At 42.0% G+C, this 22,703-nt stretch overlaps 1 protein-coding gene across 4 annotated transcripts in view; it reads left to right on the top strand.

Moving 5' to 3' along the window:
- ZMAT4 (zinc finger matrin-type 4) overlaps positions 1–22,703 on the top strand; it is a 323,506-nt gene that overhangs the window by 86,163 nt on the left and 214,640 nt on the right. For all 4 annotated transcript variants that reach the window (XM_073218831.1, XM_017680843.3, XM_017680823.3 and 1 more), the window contains exon 3: positions 16,305–16,394. In XM_073218831.1, the coding sequence (XP_073074932.1) occupies positions 16,305–16,394 (90 nt within the window). The remainder of the gene's footprint in view (positions 1–16,304; positions 16,395–22,703) is intronic.

Below are 22,703 nucleotides of genomic sequence, written 5' to 3'. Positions count from 1 at the left end.
GAAAGCTGTAAGAGCACAGGATGAAATTAGTGTCGGAACAAATGGAGGAGTTCTTAGAGGGCTCAGACTTGCAGCAGACACAGAAGGGTTATTGTCTTCACTGGTAGGGGGAAGCACACGTGCATCCCTGGAACTGGGAAGAGAATCAGCAAACATGCAGAAGCAGGAATATGCGTTTTGTGATCTTATGATGGTGAAGTGATATTATCCTATGGTGTGGCATTTTACCTCTGGAGTCAGAAAATCTGGGTTCAAATCCTGGCTCTATATGACCTACTAGTTGTGTAACCTTGTACAAGTTAAATGTGAGTTAATTTCACTTGCAGAGGGAGAAGTGGATCACACTCAAAGTTCAGGATGCCTTCTGAAATTGCTCTATGCAAGGTGCCACTGCTCCTGTTACTTACCTATTTATGTACTTTGTCCCTTTCCCTGGGAAGGACTTGACCTTGGTCAAGGCAGTCCCTGTCGTGGAGGGATGCCCAAGAGGACTGAGGGCAGAAGGCTGTCTGGTGACAGCATTCTCAGTGGTAGAGGCAGCACGTTCTCCATCGTAGGGGGCTGGGCAGTGCATCTTCATGTCCATTAAACTAACTAAACTCTCCCAGAGTTCAAGTGGTCTGTCTGTTGATTCTTCAGTTTTTCCAGATAAATGTATTTATTATATGCAAGCAATGAGTTTTAGCTCTTCTCCTGTTCTTAGATTTCTTTTCCTTTTTTTTTTTAGTTTATGGTGTTAGTGAGTAACTTCTGTGCTGTGTTCAGCAGCAATAATGACCATGGTCCTATTTTTCTTGTTACTAGTCCTTTAAGGAACACAAATCAAAATTTCTCTATTAAGTGCAATGGTTGTTGTAGATTTTTCATATAATTTATATGGAGATAAGAATATTGCTATCTTTCCCTAGTTTACTAAGTCTTTTAAAATATCCCAATAGGTACTTGGTTTTATAGTATAATTTTTCTGCATTGGTTGAGGCATGATTTTTTTTATTATAGCTCATGAATGTGGTAAATAACATTGATCTCTTTTTGATGTTATGCTATACTTCTAGATAATCCATGATTGATCATAATTCATTACTTTTTTTTTTCTGAAAATACTAGTCTTTTAATACTGCAATTTTCTTTCCTTTTAACCAGGCATCAACATGTATTGAATTTTTTAAAAAAGCAATACAAAGTAATGTTTATTTAAACAATAGCCACCAATGGTATGAGACACACAGATGGAAATCCAATAGTTCCATGCTCAGCAGGCAGCTTTACTGGGGGACCCTGATGGGGCTGCAACTCTCTAATTTACATCACGGGGGGAATCTGGGCATGGAGGATTTTTTTTTTTGAGAGGGCATCTCTCATATTTATTGATCAAATGATTGTTAACAACAATAAAATTCTGTATAGGGGAGTCAATGCTCAATGTACAATCATTAATCCACCCCAAGCCTACTTCTCGTCAGTCTCCAATCTTCTGAAGCATAACGAACAAGTTCTTACATGGTGAACAAGTTCTTACATAGTGAATAAGTTCTTACATGGTGAACAGTGCAAGGGCAGTCATCACAGAAACTTTCGGTTTTGCATGATTAATTACTTTTTTAAAAAAACAATGTTGCAGTCAGTTTGTTCATTGTGCTTTGGGTTTTTGTATGTACATTAACTTTTGTTTATTTAATAGACTTTATTTTTTTAAAAGAGTTTCAGGTTCACAGCAAAATTGAGAGGGAGGTCCAAAGATTTCCCATTTTCCCCCTGCCCCCCAAACATGCACAGCCTCCCCTTTCATCAGCATCCCCACCAGATGGTTCATTTATTACAACTGATGAACCTACACTGATGCACTGAAATCACCCTAAGTCCATGGTTTACTTTAGGGTCCCTCTTGGTGGGTAGTGCTGAGTAGTATTCCATTGTCTGGGCGTACCACCGTGTACTTACCCACTCACCTAGTGGAGGACATCTGGGTAGGTCCCTGACTTTGACAATTCTGAATAAAGTTGCTACAAACATTTGTGTGCAGGTTTTTATGTGATACAAGTTTTCAATGAAAAAACCATCAAGATGTCTTTTTTTCTGATTATCAAAGAATAAAATTGAACCATATGAAATGGCCAATATTTCATCATTTTTAACTTATAGAAACATCAGTTTCCTGTGGCTCAACATTCATGAATGTGGCCTGTTCCACGGATGGACGTTTGTCTGTCAAACCAGTACATGTCCTATGGTCATGATGTATACTCCTACACTTAATATCTCTGCTTCTTATTTTTTACGATTTCATGTTTTTGTTTTCATAATTGGTAATGTTTTCTCGACTCCTTAGATATATGTATCATTCTTTTGAATTTTTAAATTGTGGGTTGGTACACTCCAGCCTCTTTGCTCCACGTGGTTGTGTGTCTGCCGTGAGGAATGCTGGGCTTCCAGACAAAGACAGAACATTGAAGGGGAAGTTGATCACACTTAGGAGGAAAGATAGTGGCTTCTCTTTGGAAGTGCTGAGTTTGAGGGTAATAGATTGGCAAAGGCGTTCTGAAGACGTTTTGGAAGAGGAGAACAGAAGTTGGGAGGGAGAAGGCAAGAGGAGATTGTGAGAAATGAAAACTGGCCGTCAGAGAGCCGGAGAGCTTGGAGGTGTCATTGCTGTGCCTCTGCCAAGAGAGGGCTTCTTCCGAGCCCTGAACTCCTCGCATGCTTCTTGCAGGCCCCTTGGAGACAGACCTTGAGACTGGTTCTTCCCTATTTTGCCTCACACTGAAGGGCAATCTGACTGAACCTGGACACAGCTCTCTCAGTCTATTTGCTTTTTCTTTCAGTCCAGGCTTGGAAGCTGAAGAAGGGGAAGGGGGAGAAGAAGAATAAAAATATGGGGAAGTAAAGCTGCAGTTTTCAAACATCTACCTGCTTTCTGAGCATCTGGGAGCTGGTGAAAACCTAAATGTCAGACATCCACTCCTAGAAATTCTTATTAACTCTGAAACCATCTTTTAAAAAAAACTCCCTGTGATTCTGAATCAGGTGATCCAAGGACTAAACTTCGAGAAAGATGAGAAGGCTAAGGATCACTTCAGGTCTAGTCCACATGCAGAGGGTGGACAATGAGGTGGACCCAGCCTCCTGTAAGCACCTGGGTGTGTGAGCCTCCACTGTATTTACGCTGGTCCCTTTAACTGAACTGAAGTGACACAGGGACTCTGGGAACATTTTGGGAACATTTATGAAACACAACAGTCTCCTGCTGAAAACATCTATCTCTGAACCACCCACATAGGGAGACTGGAGCATATTAGAAATTCCCTCTTTTTCCTTGATCATGCTATTGGCTCAAAGGAACCTGCAAAGAGTAGGCAAATAAGTAAACTGAAAAGCAGGTGGACTGGGGGAGGGCTGCAGGTGATGGTAGAGTTCAGCTGGCAGCCACGTGTATGTTTCCCCTTAAGGTCTGCAGAGTAGTATTAAACAGAACAAATATTTCTGGAAAAATAAAATATGCTTCTGGGTATTTGACTCTGGGATTCTTAAAAAAAAAAAAAAGAAAGAAAATTTTCCCTGTCTTTAGGTGAAACAAATGTACTAGTCTGTTTTTCCACTAGCAGTGTAACGGCACCCTCCTGATTTCAGCAGCAGTGAGGACTCCCAACCCACCCCCAGTTCAGCGGGCTCATTATGTGTGCAAACATCTAGTTCAAGCATGGGGGAAAATGCTAGGGTGGGGAGAAAGGGACAAGCTATTCTGTGCATCTTGTTCTACACTGAGAAATGTTCCTAATACATTTGCTGATTACCTTTTTTTAGGTATATAAGTTTTGCATACCTAGAAGTATTCTTGAAATTGGATGGATAGAAAATCGTTGAAAATAAAGTCTCATTTCAAGTGTACCAGAGGACTCTGACTTGAAAAATATAATTTTTTTGTAAGTTGGAGCATCTCCTTCTTAAGCAGATATTCTACTGGTTTTTGTTTTGTTAGTCCAATTTTTAAACTTTTGCTGGGTTTAATGTGAGGTCTAAATTGAGTTATGGTCTATGGTCCGAGTCACCTATTTATTTATTTCAGCTTTATTGAGGAGGTATAACTGACAAATTTGTAAGACATTTAAAGTGTGAATCATGCTGATTTGTTGCACATTGTGATAGGATTCCCCCGATCTAATTAATATATTTTTCACATCACATGTTTATCATATTTGTCTTTCTTTCTTTTTTTGGTGAAAATATTTAAGTTCTAGTTGCTTAGCAAACTTCAGTTATACCATACAGTGTTATCAACTATAGTCACCAAGTTATGCATCATATCTGCTTTATAATAAAGATCTTCTTTATCTTATAGCTTAAAGTTGGTACCCTTTTAAGAACCTTTCCCAATTTTCCTACCCCAAAGCTCCTGGGGCTCTGTTTCTACAAGCCCAACTTTTTATTTATTTATTTTTAGACTCCAGATATAAGTAATACCATGCATTATTTCTCTCTGTTTGGCATATCTCACTTAGCATCATGCCTTTAAGGTCCATCAATGTGTAGAAAATGTTTACTGCATTCCCATGGCTGAATTGTACATGGGGTGTACACGTGTCTTCTTTATCCATTCTTCCACTGATGGACACTTAGACTGTTGCCATATGTTCGTTATTGTGAATGATGCTGCAATGGACATGGGAGTGAAGATTCCTTTTTGAGATCCTGTATTCATTTTCTTTGAGTAAATACCCAGAACTGGGATTGCTGGGTCATATGGTAGTTCTATCTTTAAGTTTTTTTGAAGAAATTCCATACTGTTTGCCCAGTGGCTACACCAATTTATGCTCCCACCAACAGTGCATAAGGCCTCCCTTTTCTCTGCACCCTTGTCAACAGTTTTTATTCCTTGTCTTTTTTATGATAGCCATTCTAACAGGTGTGAGGGAATATGTCATTGTGGTTTTGATATGCATTTCCCTGGTGATTAGCAATGTTGAGCATCTTTTCATGTACCCATTGGACATTCATTTGTATGTCTTCTCTGGCAAAATCTCTATTTGGGTCTCTGCACATTTTTAACTGATTTGTTTTGGTTTTGTTATTGAGTTGCTTGAGTTATTTCTACATTTTGTATATTAACCCCTTATTAGATATTTGGTTTGAAAATATTTTCTCGCATTCTATAAGTTGCCTATTTATTTTGTTGATGGTTTCTTTTGCTGTGTATAAACTTTTAGTAGAAGAAAAGGAATAAAAATCAGAGTGGAAATAGGTGAAATAAAGATTAAAAGGGCAATAGAAAAGAGCAGTGAAACTATGATCTGGTATTTTAAAAGGATAAACAAAATAGACAAGTCTTTAGCTAGACTTACCAAGAGAAAAAGAGAGGACTCAAAAAATAAGATTATAAATGAAAGAGGTATTATAATTGCTACCACACAAATACAAAGAATCATAAGAGACTACTATGAACAATTAGTTGTCAAAATTGGACAACCTACAAGAAATGGGTAAATTCCTAGAAACCTACAACCTGCCAAGACTGAACCATAGAGAAATAGAAAGTCTGGACTACTGGCTACCAGACCACTAACAGGTAAGGAGCTTGAATCAGTCATCAAAAACCCCTCAACAAAGAAAATTCCATACCAAATGGCTTCAGTGGTGGATTCTACCAAACATTTAAGGAAAAATTAATGCCAATTTTTCTCAAACTCTTCCAAAAAATACCAGAGGGGACACTTCCAATCCCAATTTACAAGTCCAGCACTACCCTAATACTGAAACTAGACAAGGACTCTAAAGAAAATAAAATTATATCCTAATATCATGGACATAGATGCAAAATCCTCAACCAAATATTAGTATACCAATTGCAACAATATATAAAAGGGCTCATACACCATGATCAAGTGGGACTTATTCCAGGGATGCAAGGATGGTTCAACATCTCCAATTCAATGTGGTATATCACATTAACAAAACGAATGATACAAACCATGTGATTACCTCAATAGATGCAGAAAAAAAGCATTTGACAAAATTCAACATCCATTCATAATAAAAACTCTCAAAAAAATGGGTATAGAGGCAACATACCTCAACATAATAAAAGCCATAAGTGACAAGCCCACAGCTAACATCCTACTCAATGGTGAAACACCAAATAAGATCAGAAACAAGACAAGAATGTTCACTCTTACCACTTTTATTCAACATAGTACTAGAAGTCTTAGGCAAAGCAACTAGGCAAAAGAAATCAAAGGCATCCCAATTAGAAAGGGAGAAGTAAAATTACCTCTATTTTCAGATGACATGATATGTAGAATTTGCTAAGAATCCACCAAAAAACTATTAGAACTAATAATCAAATTCAAAGTTGTAGAATACAAATAAGTATACAAAATAAGGTGCATTTCTGCATACTAAAAATGAAATTTCAGAAAGACTAAAAATTTCCCACTTATGATGTCATCAAAAAGATTTAAACGCCTAGGAATAAATTCAACCAAGGGGATGAAAGATCTGTATGCTGAGAACTACAATACATTGAAGAAAGGAATCAAAGAACATACACACACATAAATGAGGGATATTCCATGTTTCATGAATTGGAAGAATTAATATTATTAAAATGTCCATGTTACTCAAAGCAATCTACAGATTCAATACTGTCTCTATCAAAATTACAATGACATTTTTTCACAGAAATAGAGCAATCTTAAAATGTGTATGGAACTACAGAAGACCCCAGATAGTGGGAGCAATCTTGAGAAAGAAGAACAAAGCTGGAGGCAGCATGCACCCTGATTTCAAACTATATTACAAATTTATAGCAATAAAACAGTACAATATAGACATAAAAACACACATATAAATCAATGGAACAGATAGAGTGCCTAGAAATAAAACCATGCATATATGATGAAGAAGCCAAGAATATATAGTGGGGAAAGAATGGTCTTTTCAGTAAATAGTGTTGGGAAAACTGGACAGCCAATTTCCAAAGAATGAAACTCCTATCTTAAACCACCTGCAAAAGTCAACTCAAAATGGATGGAAGACTTGAAGACTTGAATGCAAGACCTGAAACCATAAACCTCCTAGAAGAAAATATACACGCTGAGCTCCTTGACTTTGGCTTTGGCAATGATTTTTTGGATCTGACACCAAACACAAAGGCAACAAAAGCAAAAATAGGCTCTGTAACAGACACAGACTACAGGACAAAAAGCTTCTGCTCACCCGGCTATTTAAATAGTTAACAAGCATTTATAGAGGAACTGCTCCGTGTAGAACTTTCAAAGGTGCATTGCACAGATGGATAAGGACTATAAAAATAATGAGAAACTGAGCATTCAGTCATAAGAGCAGAGTTCAGTTTGAGAATAATTATATGGTACATGCCAAGGAGTATAAAATAATAGAGTAAAGAGAGAATCTAATGTGAAAATGTTGCACAGAATGAAAAGGTTACATGTGAGTCTGGCTGTTGCTCTGGTCCTCAGGCCACTGCTCATGTCTGCTCAGCTGGTTGTCCATTGCACAGCACTGGGGCCCTTTTCTACCCTGGTTTCTTCACAGACTAAACCTCACTCCAAACAAATAGGTGGAGACTGCACTAGCGTTTGCCCACAGTAATGGTGGGGTTAATCTCGGAAGACTTCACACCGTGAAGTTTTTATGAAGTGCTAATTTTTTTTTCTTATTCCATACAGGAATTTTATAAGAGGCACCAAGAGACCTTGGGAAACGATAGCTGGAATTGGCTCATGTGGCTTAAGCTCTCGCATTCCAGAAGGATTTGATAGCTTTGTTGCTTCAACTCACCCAGTCATCCCTGACTTTAATCACTGATCACACTGGCTTTATTTTTCCCCTCATCTCTATCTTTAACTTCTTTACAGGGGATTTCTGGAGAGATATCAGTGTTGTTTTGTTTTTCCCAAACAGCAAAAGAGAGGCCTATATGAAATATATTACATTATTTTATCCTCCAGTGTTCTCTTAGTTCTCAAGCGATTCTGCTTAAAATGTGTGGACATCACGGAGACGTATTTAGCTCTGTCCTCACACCACATAAAAATGGTTCCTCTGTGCTTTGGTGGTAATTTAATTTTTTGGGTTGCAAAACTTTGATTTAAAATTGTCATGCACTGATGTAGTTACTTGTGTAGCCAGACAGAAGTACGGATTTGGGGCAAGCATGTTTACACAGCCGTGAACCCTACACAACCCACCATATACGTTTTTCTCCAACAAAAATTGATCTTTTCCTCGTATTTGTTTAAGATAAGCATTTCTCATTTCAAATGCTCATTCAAAAATACTTTAGAAAAAATTAAGTGACCTAATTCTAGAAACATTGCTTTTGAAAAATGGACTGATTACTATGAAAAAAGACCCAAGAGAGCATCTACTTTAGATGATGAGAGATGTCTTACTTGGTTCTAGCTGTCATGACACCATAGGATGATGACTTAGACAAGCCTCATTTGCTTACAGTTCTGGAGACTATAAATTTAAGATCGAAGTGCCAGCAAGATTCTGATGAAGCCTTTCTTTCTGGCTTGTAGAAAGGCCATCTTCTCGCTATGTCTTTCCAAGGCCCTCACTCTGTGCATGTAGAAAGAAGAGATCTCTGGTGTCTCTCCCTCGTCTTTAAAAGGATCCGAGTCCTTTTGGCTTAGACCTATTGGGCCTGCCCCTTCTGACTCCATTTAACTGTAATTACCTCTGTGAAGACCCCACCTCAAAGTAGAATAACTTCGGGGCTAGGGCTTCAACATGTGAATTTTACGAGAACACAGCTCAGTCTATACAGCACAAATGCCCAGGACTGTATAATTAAAAATGAAGAGACCACAGTCTGACCGCAGGTTAAATGAGACTTTACAAAGCCAGCATCTGGCAAGTCAGCGTCCTTGGAAGAGTGGAGTGACTGACTCCACCTTGTCCTAAACCTCCTCTTCTTTAACCAGCTGCCTGTGCCCTGGTGTCTGCAGCAGTATGAACCTCAGCTTCTGTATTGGTTTTATCAATCCCTCAATTTCTTCAGGGTGTATGCTTCAATTTCAGTCTTCATCAGTTTCCCGGCTGAGAATATTTCTTCAAACAGGTAAATTCTGCAATGTGCCTGCAGGGGTGGTTCCTTTGAACCCCCTGGTCTGCAGGCTCCCTGCTTCTCTCTGACCTGCATGTAGCTGTGGGGTAGAGAGACACAGATAGGTGGGCAATGGATTTGATTTCATTTTCGGCGTGGAAGGGGATCCATAACAACTACGTACACAACACCTTCACACAATCATTTTAATCAATCAGGGTCTTGGGCTCTTATTCTGGGATTGTCTCATTCTTTCATTCATGTGTTCAACCTATCGACAAACCTCTATTGAGCCCAGACTACGTGTCAGGCATGGTGATAGATGGTGGGGATACTATGATAAGCAAGGTACATAATCCCTATTCTCTGACAATTTGTAAGTGGTGGGATCTTGAGCAAATATGGTCTTCCTGAGACTTTCTTTCCTCATCTTAAGGACTATTAGAATGATAAATCAGCAATGTTGGAATGAATCTTTAAAATTATGATTTTTCCCTCTAATGACTAGACTGACTAGGTCTCTTAAGGAATATGGAAAATTAAAATAAAATCACATTTAAGAAAAATTAAAATCACCTTGACCCATGATAAGCAATGCTAAACATTGGTGTGTTTCTTCTAGACTTTTGCTGATCTCTGCACATATACACACGCACATACATATATACATATATACATATATATTTTTGGTTTGGCATCGTTGTATTTTGGTTTGACACTGACTTTTTTCTTAGTATAATTTCATAGGTATCTTTCACATCATTGAATATTACATGATTGTTAGTGGTGGTTTGGTGACCAATCATATATGGTGATGATCATATCATAATATTTAATCCCTTTCATTTAGGAAATTTAGCTTATTTTCTCATTTTTATTGATTATAAATAAATGGCAATATGTGTCTCTCATGGCTTCCTTAAAATAAATCTATAGGTAAGATTATTGGATCAAACAAGTTTTTGCCTTTTGCATATACATTGCAAAATTTTCACTCAGGAAGCTTGTATGAATTTACATGCCTCTTAGCTATGTACAAGAGTCTCAGTTTTTCTGTCTCTTCAGCAGTTATGGATATGTATATTTTATAAACCTTTGCCAATTTGATAGTGAAAACATATTTATTTTAGTTTAAAAATTATAAGGTAGAATTCAGATGAGCTTCTTTTTATGTCTCTTAGCTATTTGCATTTCTTCAATTCCTGTTTATAGTCTTGGCCTATTTCAATATTTTTTCTTATAAATTTGTTAAAGCACTCTTTATCTTGCGGTATTGAACTATTCTCTCTTACCTATTGCAAATGTTTTTCTTTGTGGCTTGCCTCTTACATTTGTGTAGTTCAGATTAAAAATGTGTATTTTTTTTAGTCATCTCTATCAGTCTGTCTTTTGCTTTGTTGTTCAGCGGACTTCCCAATCATAAAGTTAGATGTATTTTCCTAGTTTTCTTTTTGGCCCCAAATCATTGGGTCTACTTTGGGACTTTTATTCTGTTCTATTTATTTGCCTGTTTGTTCTGCTCCTGAAGCCTGTATCTGCTCTGGTCTTTCACATATAAGATGTCCAGTACCACTTTTTTTCCGTCTCTTTATCCTATTCCTCTGCATTCTGGGAAGTGTCTCTACCTTGACATCGATCTGTAGTGTTGATTCTGCTCTTGCACTGCAGAGAAAGACCTTCCAAATCAAGCTACAGTATTTTCAATGCCCTTGTTTTATTAACTCAGGCAGTACACCTTCGTCCCAATTGGTTGTCTTACCTCCTATGTGAGCTTTTACCCTCCGTCTACACTTTCATGAATTAAATGGCGCGAAGCACATGCCATTTAAAACTCACTTCTATTCCTTGTAATAAATGTTTCACAGAGGATTGCTTGATTGTTTTTCTAGTCTTCTTTTGTATTACAGAATTTTTTCATACATGTCCCTCATTGATGGCAGAGCAGCAGCTTATTAAGGCCTGCCCCATGTCCCTGGTGTGGGTGGACTGGCCTCTGATACTTTCCTAGACCACCCAGGTGCTTTTGGGGTCTTCTGATCCGATTCCAGCTGCAGGACCATTTCAGTAGCATGGGTGCTTGGGTAGGGGGCCTGGAACCTGGGGCCTTGGGCAGCTCCAGCAGATTTCTGTTTCTTCCTCCCAGGAGCCAGTTTTCTTTTCTAGATTTTGTTAGTTGGTCCATCTTCCATGCAAGGCACAAGGAGTTTGTTTCCAAGCTCCTTCCTGTGCTGAGAAGGAAGATGCATCCCTCTCGGGGAGAGCCACACTCATGTGAGGGCGTCTCCTGCATGGGAGGTTTTCTTCTAGGTTGGTCTGCACTGGAGCCTGGGCTGCCCGTGAGGGTGTCCCAGCTACCCCAGGGCTCAGCTCCGCGACCTTCCACCTTGGGGCTTGAAGTGGGATTATTCCAGGGAGCCTTGTCCTTTCTCCTGAGAGATGGAGACACTGTCTCATGTCAGCCAGTTGTCAGGCGGTGGGGAGTCAGACCCTCTGTGTTTGTGTCCTCCCCTTCATCAGCTCCTCTTTATCCTAGAATGAATAGGAAATACCTGGAAGTTGGTGGTGTGTGCGAATCATTTTGTGTTTATCAGTCTGGTCCAGGTTTTTCCTTTTTCTCAAGGCCCTTGGCTCATTTTCGCTGGTTTCTGGAAGAGGTATAATTAGATGCCTCTGATGAAATGGGATGGCAAAGCCTTAACCAGGAAATCAGGAGTGGATCTTCAGGCTCGTTTGAAATACCCCCTCTGCTGCCAGCCTCAGCCTCCCAACTGTGAGTTGTGGATAAAGTGAGATGATGACTGTGAAAGGGCTTTGAAGGCTGTTCATTCTGCAAATAAAATTGCTTTGCTGTCTCCACATTTTGTGAGACCAGAAATCAGGCTCCTTGTTGGAAACGAGTTTGAGTTGTGAAGTTTTTAAGGGATATGAGATAATGGGTGCTGGTGATTTAGGTGGAGCGCAAAGCCTTTCTCTTTCTATGGTTTTTGCCCTTTCCACAGCAGTGCATCTGAAAAAGAGGTTTGGCTTGTTCTTTATCCCCCCAAAGAGAAGGCTGGCCTGGATTTCCACTTTAGATGATAATTCTTTGAGCATCAGGAGATTGTTTCAGCCACAGAAACTAATCTGCACACAGGTCCGCCCCCACCCAAGCCCCAGTTTCAGGAGCAAAGTTTAATTAAAATGGAAGCGTTGGTCATTTCTGGCCTATCTGGGAAGCTTAACGTTGATGTGGTTTGAATGAAAGTAATGAATTTTGCTTAAAATGCAAATATTAATGCAAGAAAGAGCCTGGGATTGACTCTTGGTATACGTGAAAGAGACTGTAATTTCCTTTTCGTATTTTTTCCCTTAAAGTAATGTCCCATTTCCCTCCTGAAAATCTAATATATACAATTAACATGTAGGGTATTTTTTTTTCTCCTTATGTTCCATTTAGTTGGCAATTTGTGTTTTTTGAACTCCAAAGCATGCATTCTTCTTCTTATTAGTTGTTGGGATTATTGTTAGGTATTAATAAATCTTTGAAAAAGTCCTAAGGATTTGTGCTTGTTCATGTCTATTTGGATGACAGGAACTCGTTCCAGATCCAGGGTTCCTGCCAGGCCCTCTCAGGCCTGTGGTCTGGACAGCACTTGCCACCTGGCCTCAGAGTCTCCGTCCATATATAGGAGGGCAAAGTGCTCACATCGTGAAAAGTGCATATATTCACCGTGGTGTTTGTAGGTACCCAAGCCAAGTTTTAACATTTGAAATAACATGTGTTGCCCTTTGGTTAAGTAGGCTCATGTAATTACCAAGTTTCACAACGAGAGCAGAATGCATTTCGAATGCTGTTGAGACACTAACAAGGGTGGGTGGAAATGCGGTCAGTTATTCTGGTAACTGCTCAAAGCTCTGCAGGTTGGTGATACGTTTTACTAATCAGAGTCATTGTGAGCAAAATGGTGCACCTAACTAATGAGAAGTCATCACAGCTTGAGCATCGTGAAGATATTATTTTTGTGTTAAAGGAAAACTCCTTACAGAAACTAAAAACGAAAACCATCCATACGCCCTCTACCCTAATAAACCATACTTGCATCTCATTTTCCTTTCCGCCTCTTTATTGATATATTTGCAAATATTTATAAAATTGTAAGCACAGTACACAAGCAGTTTTGAATTTAGCATTTCTCATTCAACTGTTATTACACAGAAAGCACTTTTTTCAAGTTCTCACTGAACTTCTGGGCATTTCATGGCTTTAATGAGCCTTCTGTTGTCAAACATGTAGCTGTCTCTCAATTTTTTTTTTCTTATTTACAATATGGCAATACATGTCTTTGCTGAAATTTAATTTTAACATTTTGTGGAGGAGGTTCTTTTTAGAATAAATTGAAACAATATTTTTTTCTTAGCATACATTGAAAGGAGTGGGATACTGTGCCAAATTTCAAGCAGTTTCTGGCAGGTGAGGGGCAGAGGGGAACCAGCTGGGGAAGGACACCATAGGTGTCCCACTTTGAGAAAGAGGTGACTGTGCCAGGGAGAAAGGCATGGACCCCCCAGCAGAGCTGCATCTCACTGCTGCAGGCCCCCAGGCTGAGGCAGGGCAGGTGGTAGAGCCCCCAGGCATGTTCTGCCTGGAGCCTCTTTCCTGTTGTCAGCCACCAGCATTTGGAAGGGACTCTGGGTGTGAATCAGACCAACAGGGGAGGGGCCTGTCTTCAGGGTTTCCTTCCTTCTGGAAGTCGGGGTTGGTTTGTGGCTGGGGAAGGCAGTGGATCCTGCCTAGGTGCCCGGGAAAGGCAGCAGGAGAGAGCCTAGGTGGCCAGGAACAAGGAAGCAGCTACCTGAGGAACTACAGCTCTCCGCCACCATTCCAGATCAGGGGGCGGGTGCCAAAGCTGTTTTTCTTCACCCAAACACGAAGGCAAAGCCATTACCTATGGGGTGGTCAGTCTTTCTTCTGTCAGAACTGGAGGCTGGAGGAACTGAAGGAGAAAAACAGGCCCTTAGTGAACACAATCATCAATCGGCCTGAAATCCCAGCCTCTTTCAGGGCTAATGGCTTCACGGCAGAGCTTATCACTGACTTCCCTTTTCTTTTCTGCTGATGGGTTCTTGCTAGTTTTGTCGAACTGCAATTTAATAACCCAGTGAACTCTGCCTTTTCTGGAGAGGGTCTTGTTGCAAGAAACGAAATATTTTAGAAAAGAAAACCACCCCCACAAAACCGACCACATTATGAGATTTCCAATTTTGCCATGACTTTGTTCTCATGGGATCCTGAGATTTGAGGAGATGGTTGGTGCAGAAACCGTGCTAACAAGCTCTTCTCTGAGAGCCCGTGCAAGGCTGAAAGCCCACTGCAGCCACATTTGAGCACACCCTGTCACCCCACTGTCATTGCACCAACTCCCTGCATGTTGTGCTGTCCCCAGCCCAGGCTATGTGGCCACATTCAGCATCCTGCAGGTATTTAAATATTCTTTCCTATTTTTTGACTATAGCCATGTTCCTAATCTCTTCATTGCCCCTTTCCTCCATAAAAACCAACACAACTGTAGAAAATGTATATAGACTTTGGTAATCAACATATTTAATGCTGCTAAGAGGAAAATGCCAGTCTGCACTGCATCTTTTTCAAAAACAAGCAGAAGCTGAGCAATGATGTTGAAATTGTCTGACGCAGGTCCACACAGGTCTCACTTCCTCTGTCCTACCAGCCTTCTAGGCAGAGCTCCCTTGAGCCCTTGATTAGAACTCACTGTGCCACTTCGAAAGGGCTGCAAATACATTTCAAGACCATGCTTCAGTACTTGAACATGTGTGTAATATTTCCCATGTTCTATTAGTGCTTTTAAACTCATTTAAAGGCCTTAAAAGCACTCAAGGACTGTTTAGAAGAGCAGTTTTCTTGCTCTAGGCCCAATTAAGGAATTAAAAAGTGATAAATGAGGAAAACCAGACAGGAAGGATTTACAGTGTATCCTGCAAACAAGATGCCATTTGCTGTGTGTTCTCTAAAAATCGCTTTGCTTTTGCGGCTAATCCATGAAGGCAAACCATCATCCAGGAGATCGGCTAGAACCGAACCATAAATAAAAGCAAAGTAGAGTGAGGCATGGAAAAGAAGGAAGTAATCTGTGAGCCAAGGAAGCGGGTAGGGGATCGGGATTTGGTAGTGCTGGATTCAGGGAGCACGCACATTACAGAGACGATGCAGAAGCAGAGCTCAGGACCAGTGCAGTGAGCAGTGAGGGGTGGTTAGTATTACAGGCATTGCAATTTTCCATATGCACTGACTTATTTGATTCTCTTGGCAACTCTAATAAATGTTACTACGTTCATTTTGTACACAGAGAAAATAAGAATCAGTTTGGCTATAAGCAAACTGGAGGAAGGGACTTGCTTGATATCACACAGCTAGAAAGCAGTAGAACTGGGTTTTGAACTTCTATTTTTTGGTGCATATTCCACTGTGCCACCCTGCTCAGGCTGCAGCCTGGAAGTTAGAACTGCAGTGGTCCTTGAGGTGAGGGGAGTTCAGGTGAGCTCTTGTTCAAGCAGAGAAGTGGAGGGAAGATGGAACTAGGAAGCAGTCAGTTTCTCTGTGCTGGGCACGGCCTAGTAGATATAGGCAGAAATGGACAGACAGTCCTGCTCGTCCTGCAGGAGGCTGGGCTATATTTGTTCTACTGCGACTGTCTGCTTGCATGTAGCTTGGGCTGTGACCCATCCTCAGACCTGCATACAGTATTTTTTCTTTGTTCCTGACAGCTGACTTTGGAAAATGCCTTAGAAAAGCTTATTAATGAGGCTCAGGTGTGCGAGCACTGGAGGAAAGGCTTCCCTGGGAGGTGCTGTGCGCCTGACTCCCAGGGGGCATCTTTCCAGCTCCTTAGGGCAGGGCAGCGGGTGTGAGGGACAAGGCAGGGGACCTAGCTTTCACTGTGGGTGATCCTTGGATTATTGCCTCTGCTGACCTGTTCTTATTTTGAGGACGATTAACTATACCATTCACTCCAGGCTAAAAGATCCCAATGCTTTTACCTTTCTTCATTAACTGTGTTTTCTGACCTTGAATTTATACTGGCTTTAGGAACTTGGGCAAGTCAGTAAAAACAGCTGCGACTTCATCCCACAGAACTCCCCGGGTTTAATGAAATACTTCTTGGCCATTGCAATCTCTGGCTCTTTTTCCAAGGATTTAAAATGCCATCTCATGGTATCTGCTTCTGCTTTTCCTTCCCAGAGTCGAAAACATGCAAGCAAAGTCAGACTCTATTACATGCTTCACCCCAGGGATGGAGGCTGTCCGGCCAAGAGACTGCGGTCAGAAAATGTGAGTATCTGGCACATGTGATATTCTTGGCCAATCTGTTCTGTTTGCTGAGAACTTCGTGGGCCTTGGAATTGTCATCATGTTGAGCTGAGTGGGGAAGCTGAACAGAAAGAGTTCTCATTCAATATTGTAGAAAATATTACATATAAGCCAGTCTTTTTTCTTCTTCCTGCCAAAACATGCCAGTGTGGCCTTGAAGGACACTCTGGTGACACTGAGTTGGGACCACACAGAGAAAAAATGCACAAAGAGGCTGGCACAGAGAGCGGCTGGCTGAGGGGGCAGAGTCACTGGAAGACAAAGAGCAGGAAGACACAGCCTAAGTGGTAAACCCGTGAGCAATATCAGAGACGTGGCTTTTTACACCTTCTGGCTTTCCTTGGGTGTGTAAGGCAGTGCGCCGGTTTGCTCATTTATACTGGAGACTGTCACATCTTGCAGATAAACATAGTCAGGGTTTTTGACCGGCTCTTTCCTCCATGAGGGAACATTTACTTGGGAAGACAAATGATAATTAGAAAGTTGCTTGGGGTTGTAAAGTCAGAGTAAAGGGTTGTCTTTAGTCAGGCCAAAGCAAAGACTGATGAAAGAAATATTCCTTCCTCTGAGAAGGGGTTATGTTTTCTAATGAGTAGACTATTCATATCCATTCATTACAGGGCCCCTCTAGGAGAAACCCTGCAGGCACACAGAAATTCCTCAACCTTGGAGTTCTGAGGAGGCTGCAGGCAGAGAATTTATTCGCCACGCTATCCCTGAGGTTGTGACCCTGTGTTCCTTCCATTGCATATAGATGCAGTCTTCTTTTCTTATTAAAAATTAATATGTGATTGCTGAAGAAACCTGACAAAAACCATACTTGTGTATTCTTCACAGGAGAAAAAGAGAGCAAGGGAGTTGCTTCTGAGCAAAGGTGATGAGCATCTGGGCTGGTGCTGTTAACAAATCCCGAACACGCCTCTTAGCCTCACAGAATGAGCTCTACATCCACAGACTGATCTGGAGCCCTGTGGAATTTTCCTCACCGCCTTAGTGAAGCAGCATTCAGAGCTTATTGGAGGGAAAAGATGTGAAAACTTTGCAAGCTGCTAAGAAGCGGCAATGGCTGTCAGCTCTGGGCTTTGTGACTGTGGGCAAATAGCTGGTCTCTCTGAACCTGTTTCCTCCAGAGGGCTAGGAGAGCCATCCTTCCCTTACTTGGCTTTCGGGAGGTGCGCTGTTACATGCCAGGCACTGAGGAAAACAGATCAATAAGACACAGATTTGCCTTAAAGAAACTCACAGCATGTGGCATGAACATGTATAAAAAATAGCTATAATCCCACAGTGTAGGTGTTTATTTAACATTTGCCCAGAGTCCCATGGGGACACAGGGAAGAGTGATTCATGCCAGGGCGATTAGTTAGGGGAGGTGTCAGCATCTGAGTGGGGGGCTCTGGGCTTGCATGGATTGTACCAGGTGGAGGTGGTGGGGCTGAGGAAGGGGGGCAGGCCCATTCTTAGGTGTATTCCTATCAAAAGAATTTTCTGAGCCACAGGAGAGTAACCCTCTGCTAGCTTTTATGTAATCTTGAACTCTGTAGCTACACTGGAGTCCTGATTTCCATTAGCAAGGGAACATAATTTACTTTTTTTCCCCCCCTGCGATGGTGGCCTCTAATCCTTCATTCAGTAGCCACTTAATGGTTTATCCAGGTTGCCAGAGAAAATAGGCTTCATGGACATTTGACACTGATGTCTTTGAGCACAGGTTATCTTCTGCCCATTCAAATTCTAATCATGAACGTGGCACTTTATCTGAGCTCCTAAGGAGGTTCCATCAAGCAAACAGCCAAGAGGCTCTGGGACTCAAGCTGGTGCTACGGGAGGACTCAAGCTGATTGCTTCTCTGGTTAGACCCATGCATGGTTGACCTCAGCAGGGCTCAGGTTCTGCCCGTAACCTTGGGGACAGTTTATGGAGGGAGCAATGTTTGTATTTTGGAGCAGTAAGCATTGGTGAGGATTTGTTACCAAAGACCCCTTTGAGATCTTTTTCCTCTGGTGTATCCTGAGTTTTGAAAATGTTGACCTAACAATGATTTATTTACGGAATTCTTTTCTGTAACTTCTTTATAATCATAAAATCAGTGAAGATGAAAGTAACATAATAGCCTTACTTTTTGAAATAGATGGTTGATGCTTTTATTAGGCCATGTGTACATTTCAAAGGTGAATATATCATTTTTATGAGGTGTTTTGATATATTGCATGCAGCCTGAAAGACACCCCCAGTCCTCCCGGGTTCTAAGAGTCGATGTTGGTAATTATTTGGCCAACTTTCTTTTATATAGACTCATACCTAAGGGTTGAGAGACAATATATAAATGCACAATGGCCAGGCCATATATAAAGATAGAACTTTATCCCACAGCCTGCTGTAACCAGTCCAGGAAACCAGTCCATTTCATGTACAGCGACCAAGCCCGGGAAGCCTGCCTGAGACAGACTATTACGAGTCAAAACACAACCTCCTGTAATGATTCAGGAAGCCAAGCGACTGTCCTGACAATAGGCCCCATGTGGCCAGGACTTGACTAAGAGTTGGCAGCTTCCCTAACTTTTGTCCCTGCTTCAATTTAGGACCAACCAAAGAAAGGCAAATATGCAGCCCTAACCGATCACCTAGGATGCCTGCTTCTAGTTTGCCCTCTACAGGTTCCTCACACCAGCAGTCTCCCAACTGGGCATTTCCCGAAGCTTCCTTTTTTCCCCCCACTATAAATCTTCCTCACTTTTCTGTGTGCCTGTGAGTCTCCTCCAAATGCAAGTGATGGTGGCCAACTCCCTTGCTGCAGGGAGCGCTGAAGCAGTAGCCTTTTTTGCTCTCGTTTGCTGGGTCTTTGTTTATTTCACAGGGCTGTAAAATGGAGACAAAAATGACATTGGATGTAGAGGTTTATCATAAGGCCCAACGGAGCTGTCTCATTTATTCGGCGCTTTGTTTTCAAAGCACTTTCGGCAAGCCTCCTTATTAGCGATTCTCTCTGTGCCCCTGCGTTCTTGGAAGGATGCAACACTTGGCCCTACTTGCCTCTCTGTTTCTGCCCCCTGCCCTGCCACCAGGGGCCATGACAGGTGTGCGTTCCAGTGTCACCTGTTTGAGAACAGGTCCCCGACCGCTCTGAACACCCAACAAAGTGAGCGGCTTCTGAAAACAGAGGAAACTTGTTGCTGATTCACACATCTGACTGCACATGACCCTTGGGCCCACACAGGTACCCAGAATTTGTGGGGCTGAGAAATGGCAGCCTCGCTCCCCTCCGCCCCCCCCAGGGGGTGCGCAGTAGCTCCGCATTTACACACGTGTCAGCAGAGGTCCCCATTCTTGCCCATGTCTATTGCTGTTTCTCCAGGCCATTTGACCTTTTTGAGGTTGGTTTTTGGAAAACAAAAATTCATTTCTGTTTCCTGTCCTAGTGTTTCCAGCTTTTTAAATTCCCCTCTTATGTGCTTTACTCTTTAGCCTGCCATTTGGATTGTCTGTGGTTTTTTTTCCCCTGAAATGTTAGCGCAAGACATTTTGCCCTTGAGGCCCCAGAGTAAAATTAAATGTGAAATAAATTGTTATAGTTGATTGCATTAGAGAAATTTTCAGTAATCCTGGGAGCATTAGAGCCAAAAAGGACTTGAGAGAATATTGAGTCCATTGAGAGTCTCCTTTTTTCACCAATGGCCCTTTTTATTATCTTTTCACCTGTGGATCACATGCTTTGGGAAAAAAAGATTTCTTTGGAATGTGGCACCTTTAAGTAAAAAGGTGATTTGGCTTGAGTTTTATTTTTATTCTGGGAAGATAAGTAACTGCCAAGAAAAATTGGTGGTCAAGAGTAAGTAAATAGCGTTTTTACAGGGAGTTCATGTAATTCCTTCTAACTAGAGAACCTTGAAGTTTGGTTAATGTGATCAGGCTTACAACTCCTAAATATTTATAGGATGCCCCCAGGTCTGCAATGTGAGCAGGGCTGGAGACTCGCCAGCATCACTGTCACAGGCCCCAAACATATGGGTTCCAGGTTGCAAGGATGGCATCTGGTCCAGGCCCCTCTTACTACACAGGTGAAAACTGGGCCAAGAGAAGTGCCGTGACTTATCCGGATCAGTCAGGCCTGAGATGAAGTCCCTCCCTGCTCCCTAAATCCTCTGTCTAGGTTTCTTAAACATATCTTGAAATTGTTATCTCTTTTTTAAGCATTTGCAGCCTTTGCTGAGTCCAGAGCCAGAGAGCACTGGGGTTCTGGGGCAGAGGAATTACAGCAGCTGCCACTTGTCAGGTGCATCTGCTGAAATTCTAAACAATTTACCCATGGGGACATCGACTCATTCCTGCAGAGGTTAGGAACTGACCTTATCCCCCTTCACAGGGAGGTGAACTGAAATAGAGAGTCTAGGTCACTCGGCTCTGGTCACGCAGCCGGTAAGTGTGGCAGAGACAGTGCTGGGGAAACAGCAAACAGACAGGAATTTCCTCTGGGACTGCAGCCTAGCTCCCCACATTGCCTCCCGAGACAGATCACTAGCATCTACTGAGTGCTGGGAGTACAAAGACATGGGACGCTCCCCAGTAGGATCCAGTGGGGGTGCGGGCCCAATGTGCACTGATGTCATTCACTGCAGAGAGGTAGGTGTGGTAGGCAGGTGCCCAGGGCCCCGACTGGGCACAATGGAGGGGTCCCCAGTCCCTCCTGCTAGGATGGGGCAGGACGAGGTTTGTGAGGGAGGCGACACTGAGCTAATAGAGAAGGACGGAGCTGGGCGAGCCACAGGAGGAGGGAGGGACTTCGTCTGTTCTGCCTTTAGAGTCAACAGCACAAGCAATGTCTTTGGGGAAACAAATGCCAAAGGTATTTCTGGAGTATAAAGTGCTAGTGGGTAGCTGTGTTCATTTCCATGGGCTGCTGTGACAAATTACCACAAACTGGGTGGCTTAAAACAACAGAAATTTGTTTTCTCACAGTTCTGGAGCTCCAAGTCTGAAATCCAAGTGTGTATGGGGCCAACCTCTGGGGCTGAGATTGCAAATCATTCCCACGCTTCTCTCCTAGCTGCTGATGGGCCCTGGTGGGCCCCGGCGCACCGTGGCCTGCAGCCATGCAGCCACGCAGCTATGTGGCACCAATCTGCCTCTGTCTTCATGTGGCCTTCCTTGTGTGTCTCTCTGTGACCTCGCCTCTTCTTATAAGGACAGCAGTCATTGGCTTCAGGGCCTGCTGCAGTCCAGTATGGCCTCATGCAGAGACCCTCTTTCCAAATAAGGTCACTATCCAAGGTGGACATGAATTTTGAGGGGACAGTACTCACCCCACATAGCAGTGGAGACAAAGGTTTTGATGGTGGACATGTATACAAACCTCTTGTGTCATGCAGTCTGTGGCTGAATTCAAGGTGACTTCTTGAAGAGATGTGCATTTACCCACAAATGCTGTGTGTTTTGGCTTCCAGCAGTGCCTTTAGAGCTAGAAGCAGAGTTGCTGTCTCTGACTCTGTACTTATTGTTGTACATTTTTACAACTTTGTTTTGGACTTTCTAAACCTTAATCACCACAGTTATAGCCAGGATCTATAAATGCTGCCCTGCCTACCTCTCAGAATTTTAAGGGTCTCATATGGAAGCTTCCCATAGGTGAGGCTGCATGAGAAACTGTCAAGTGTGTTAAGTGTTCTTTCATAGATTTTTGTATTCTTGTTGTATTGGTCCCATTCTTTGGTCTCTACATTGCAATACACAGTCTCTGCAGTCCAGTTGGGGGCAGGCCCTCTGTTTGCATCTAGAAGACCTGAATAGCAATTAGGAAATTGATAGGCATGAGTTAGTATTTATGTGTCTTAAGTCAGGAGTCAGAAAACAGCCATTGGCCAAATGCAGCCATTGCCTGTTTTCGTACAGTCTGCAAGCTGAGAATGGTTTTCACGTCTTTAAATGTTTGCAAAGAAATCAAAAGAAAAATAACATATCATGATGTGAAGATTAAAGGAAATTCAAGTTTTGATGTCCATCGACAAGGTCATCTTGGAATGTAGCCACACTCCATCTTTTTTGTACCTTCTAGGGCTCTTCTTTATATGGAAAATGTTGGCTCGCACTGTGTGAAGTGGGCAATTTTGGGCGTGTTGTCACTCCTGTTGTTGTGCGTCCCTGCCCATGGGAATGATCCTTTTAGGACATTTCAGACTTTAAAGCTGCTTTGCAATCTGTTTCTTTTTGAGTTTGAGTTTATTAGTGGCCAGCAGGTTGAAGCTTTTGCCCCAAAAGTATTATTCTGAATCCCTG

This window comes from Manis javanica, chromosome 12, assembly GCF_040802235.1.
Source record: "Manis javanica isolate MJ-LG chromosome 12, MJ_LKY, whole genome shotgun sequence".
NCBI lineage: Eukaryota > Metazoa > Chordata > Mammalia > Pholidota > Manidae > Manis > Manis javanica.
Note: the sequence above shows the minus strand (reverse complement) of the source record. Positions and strands in the feature narration are given on the sequence as shown.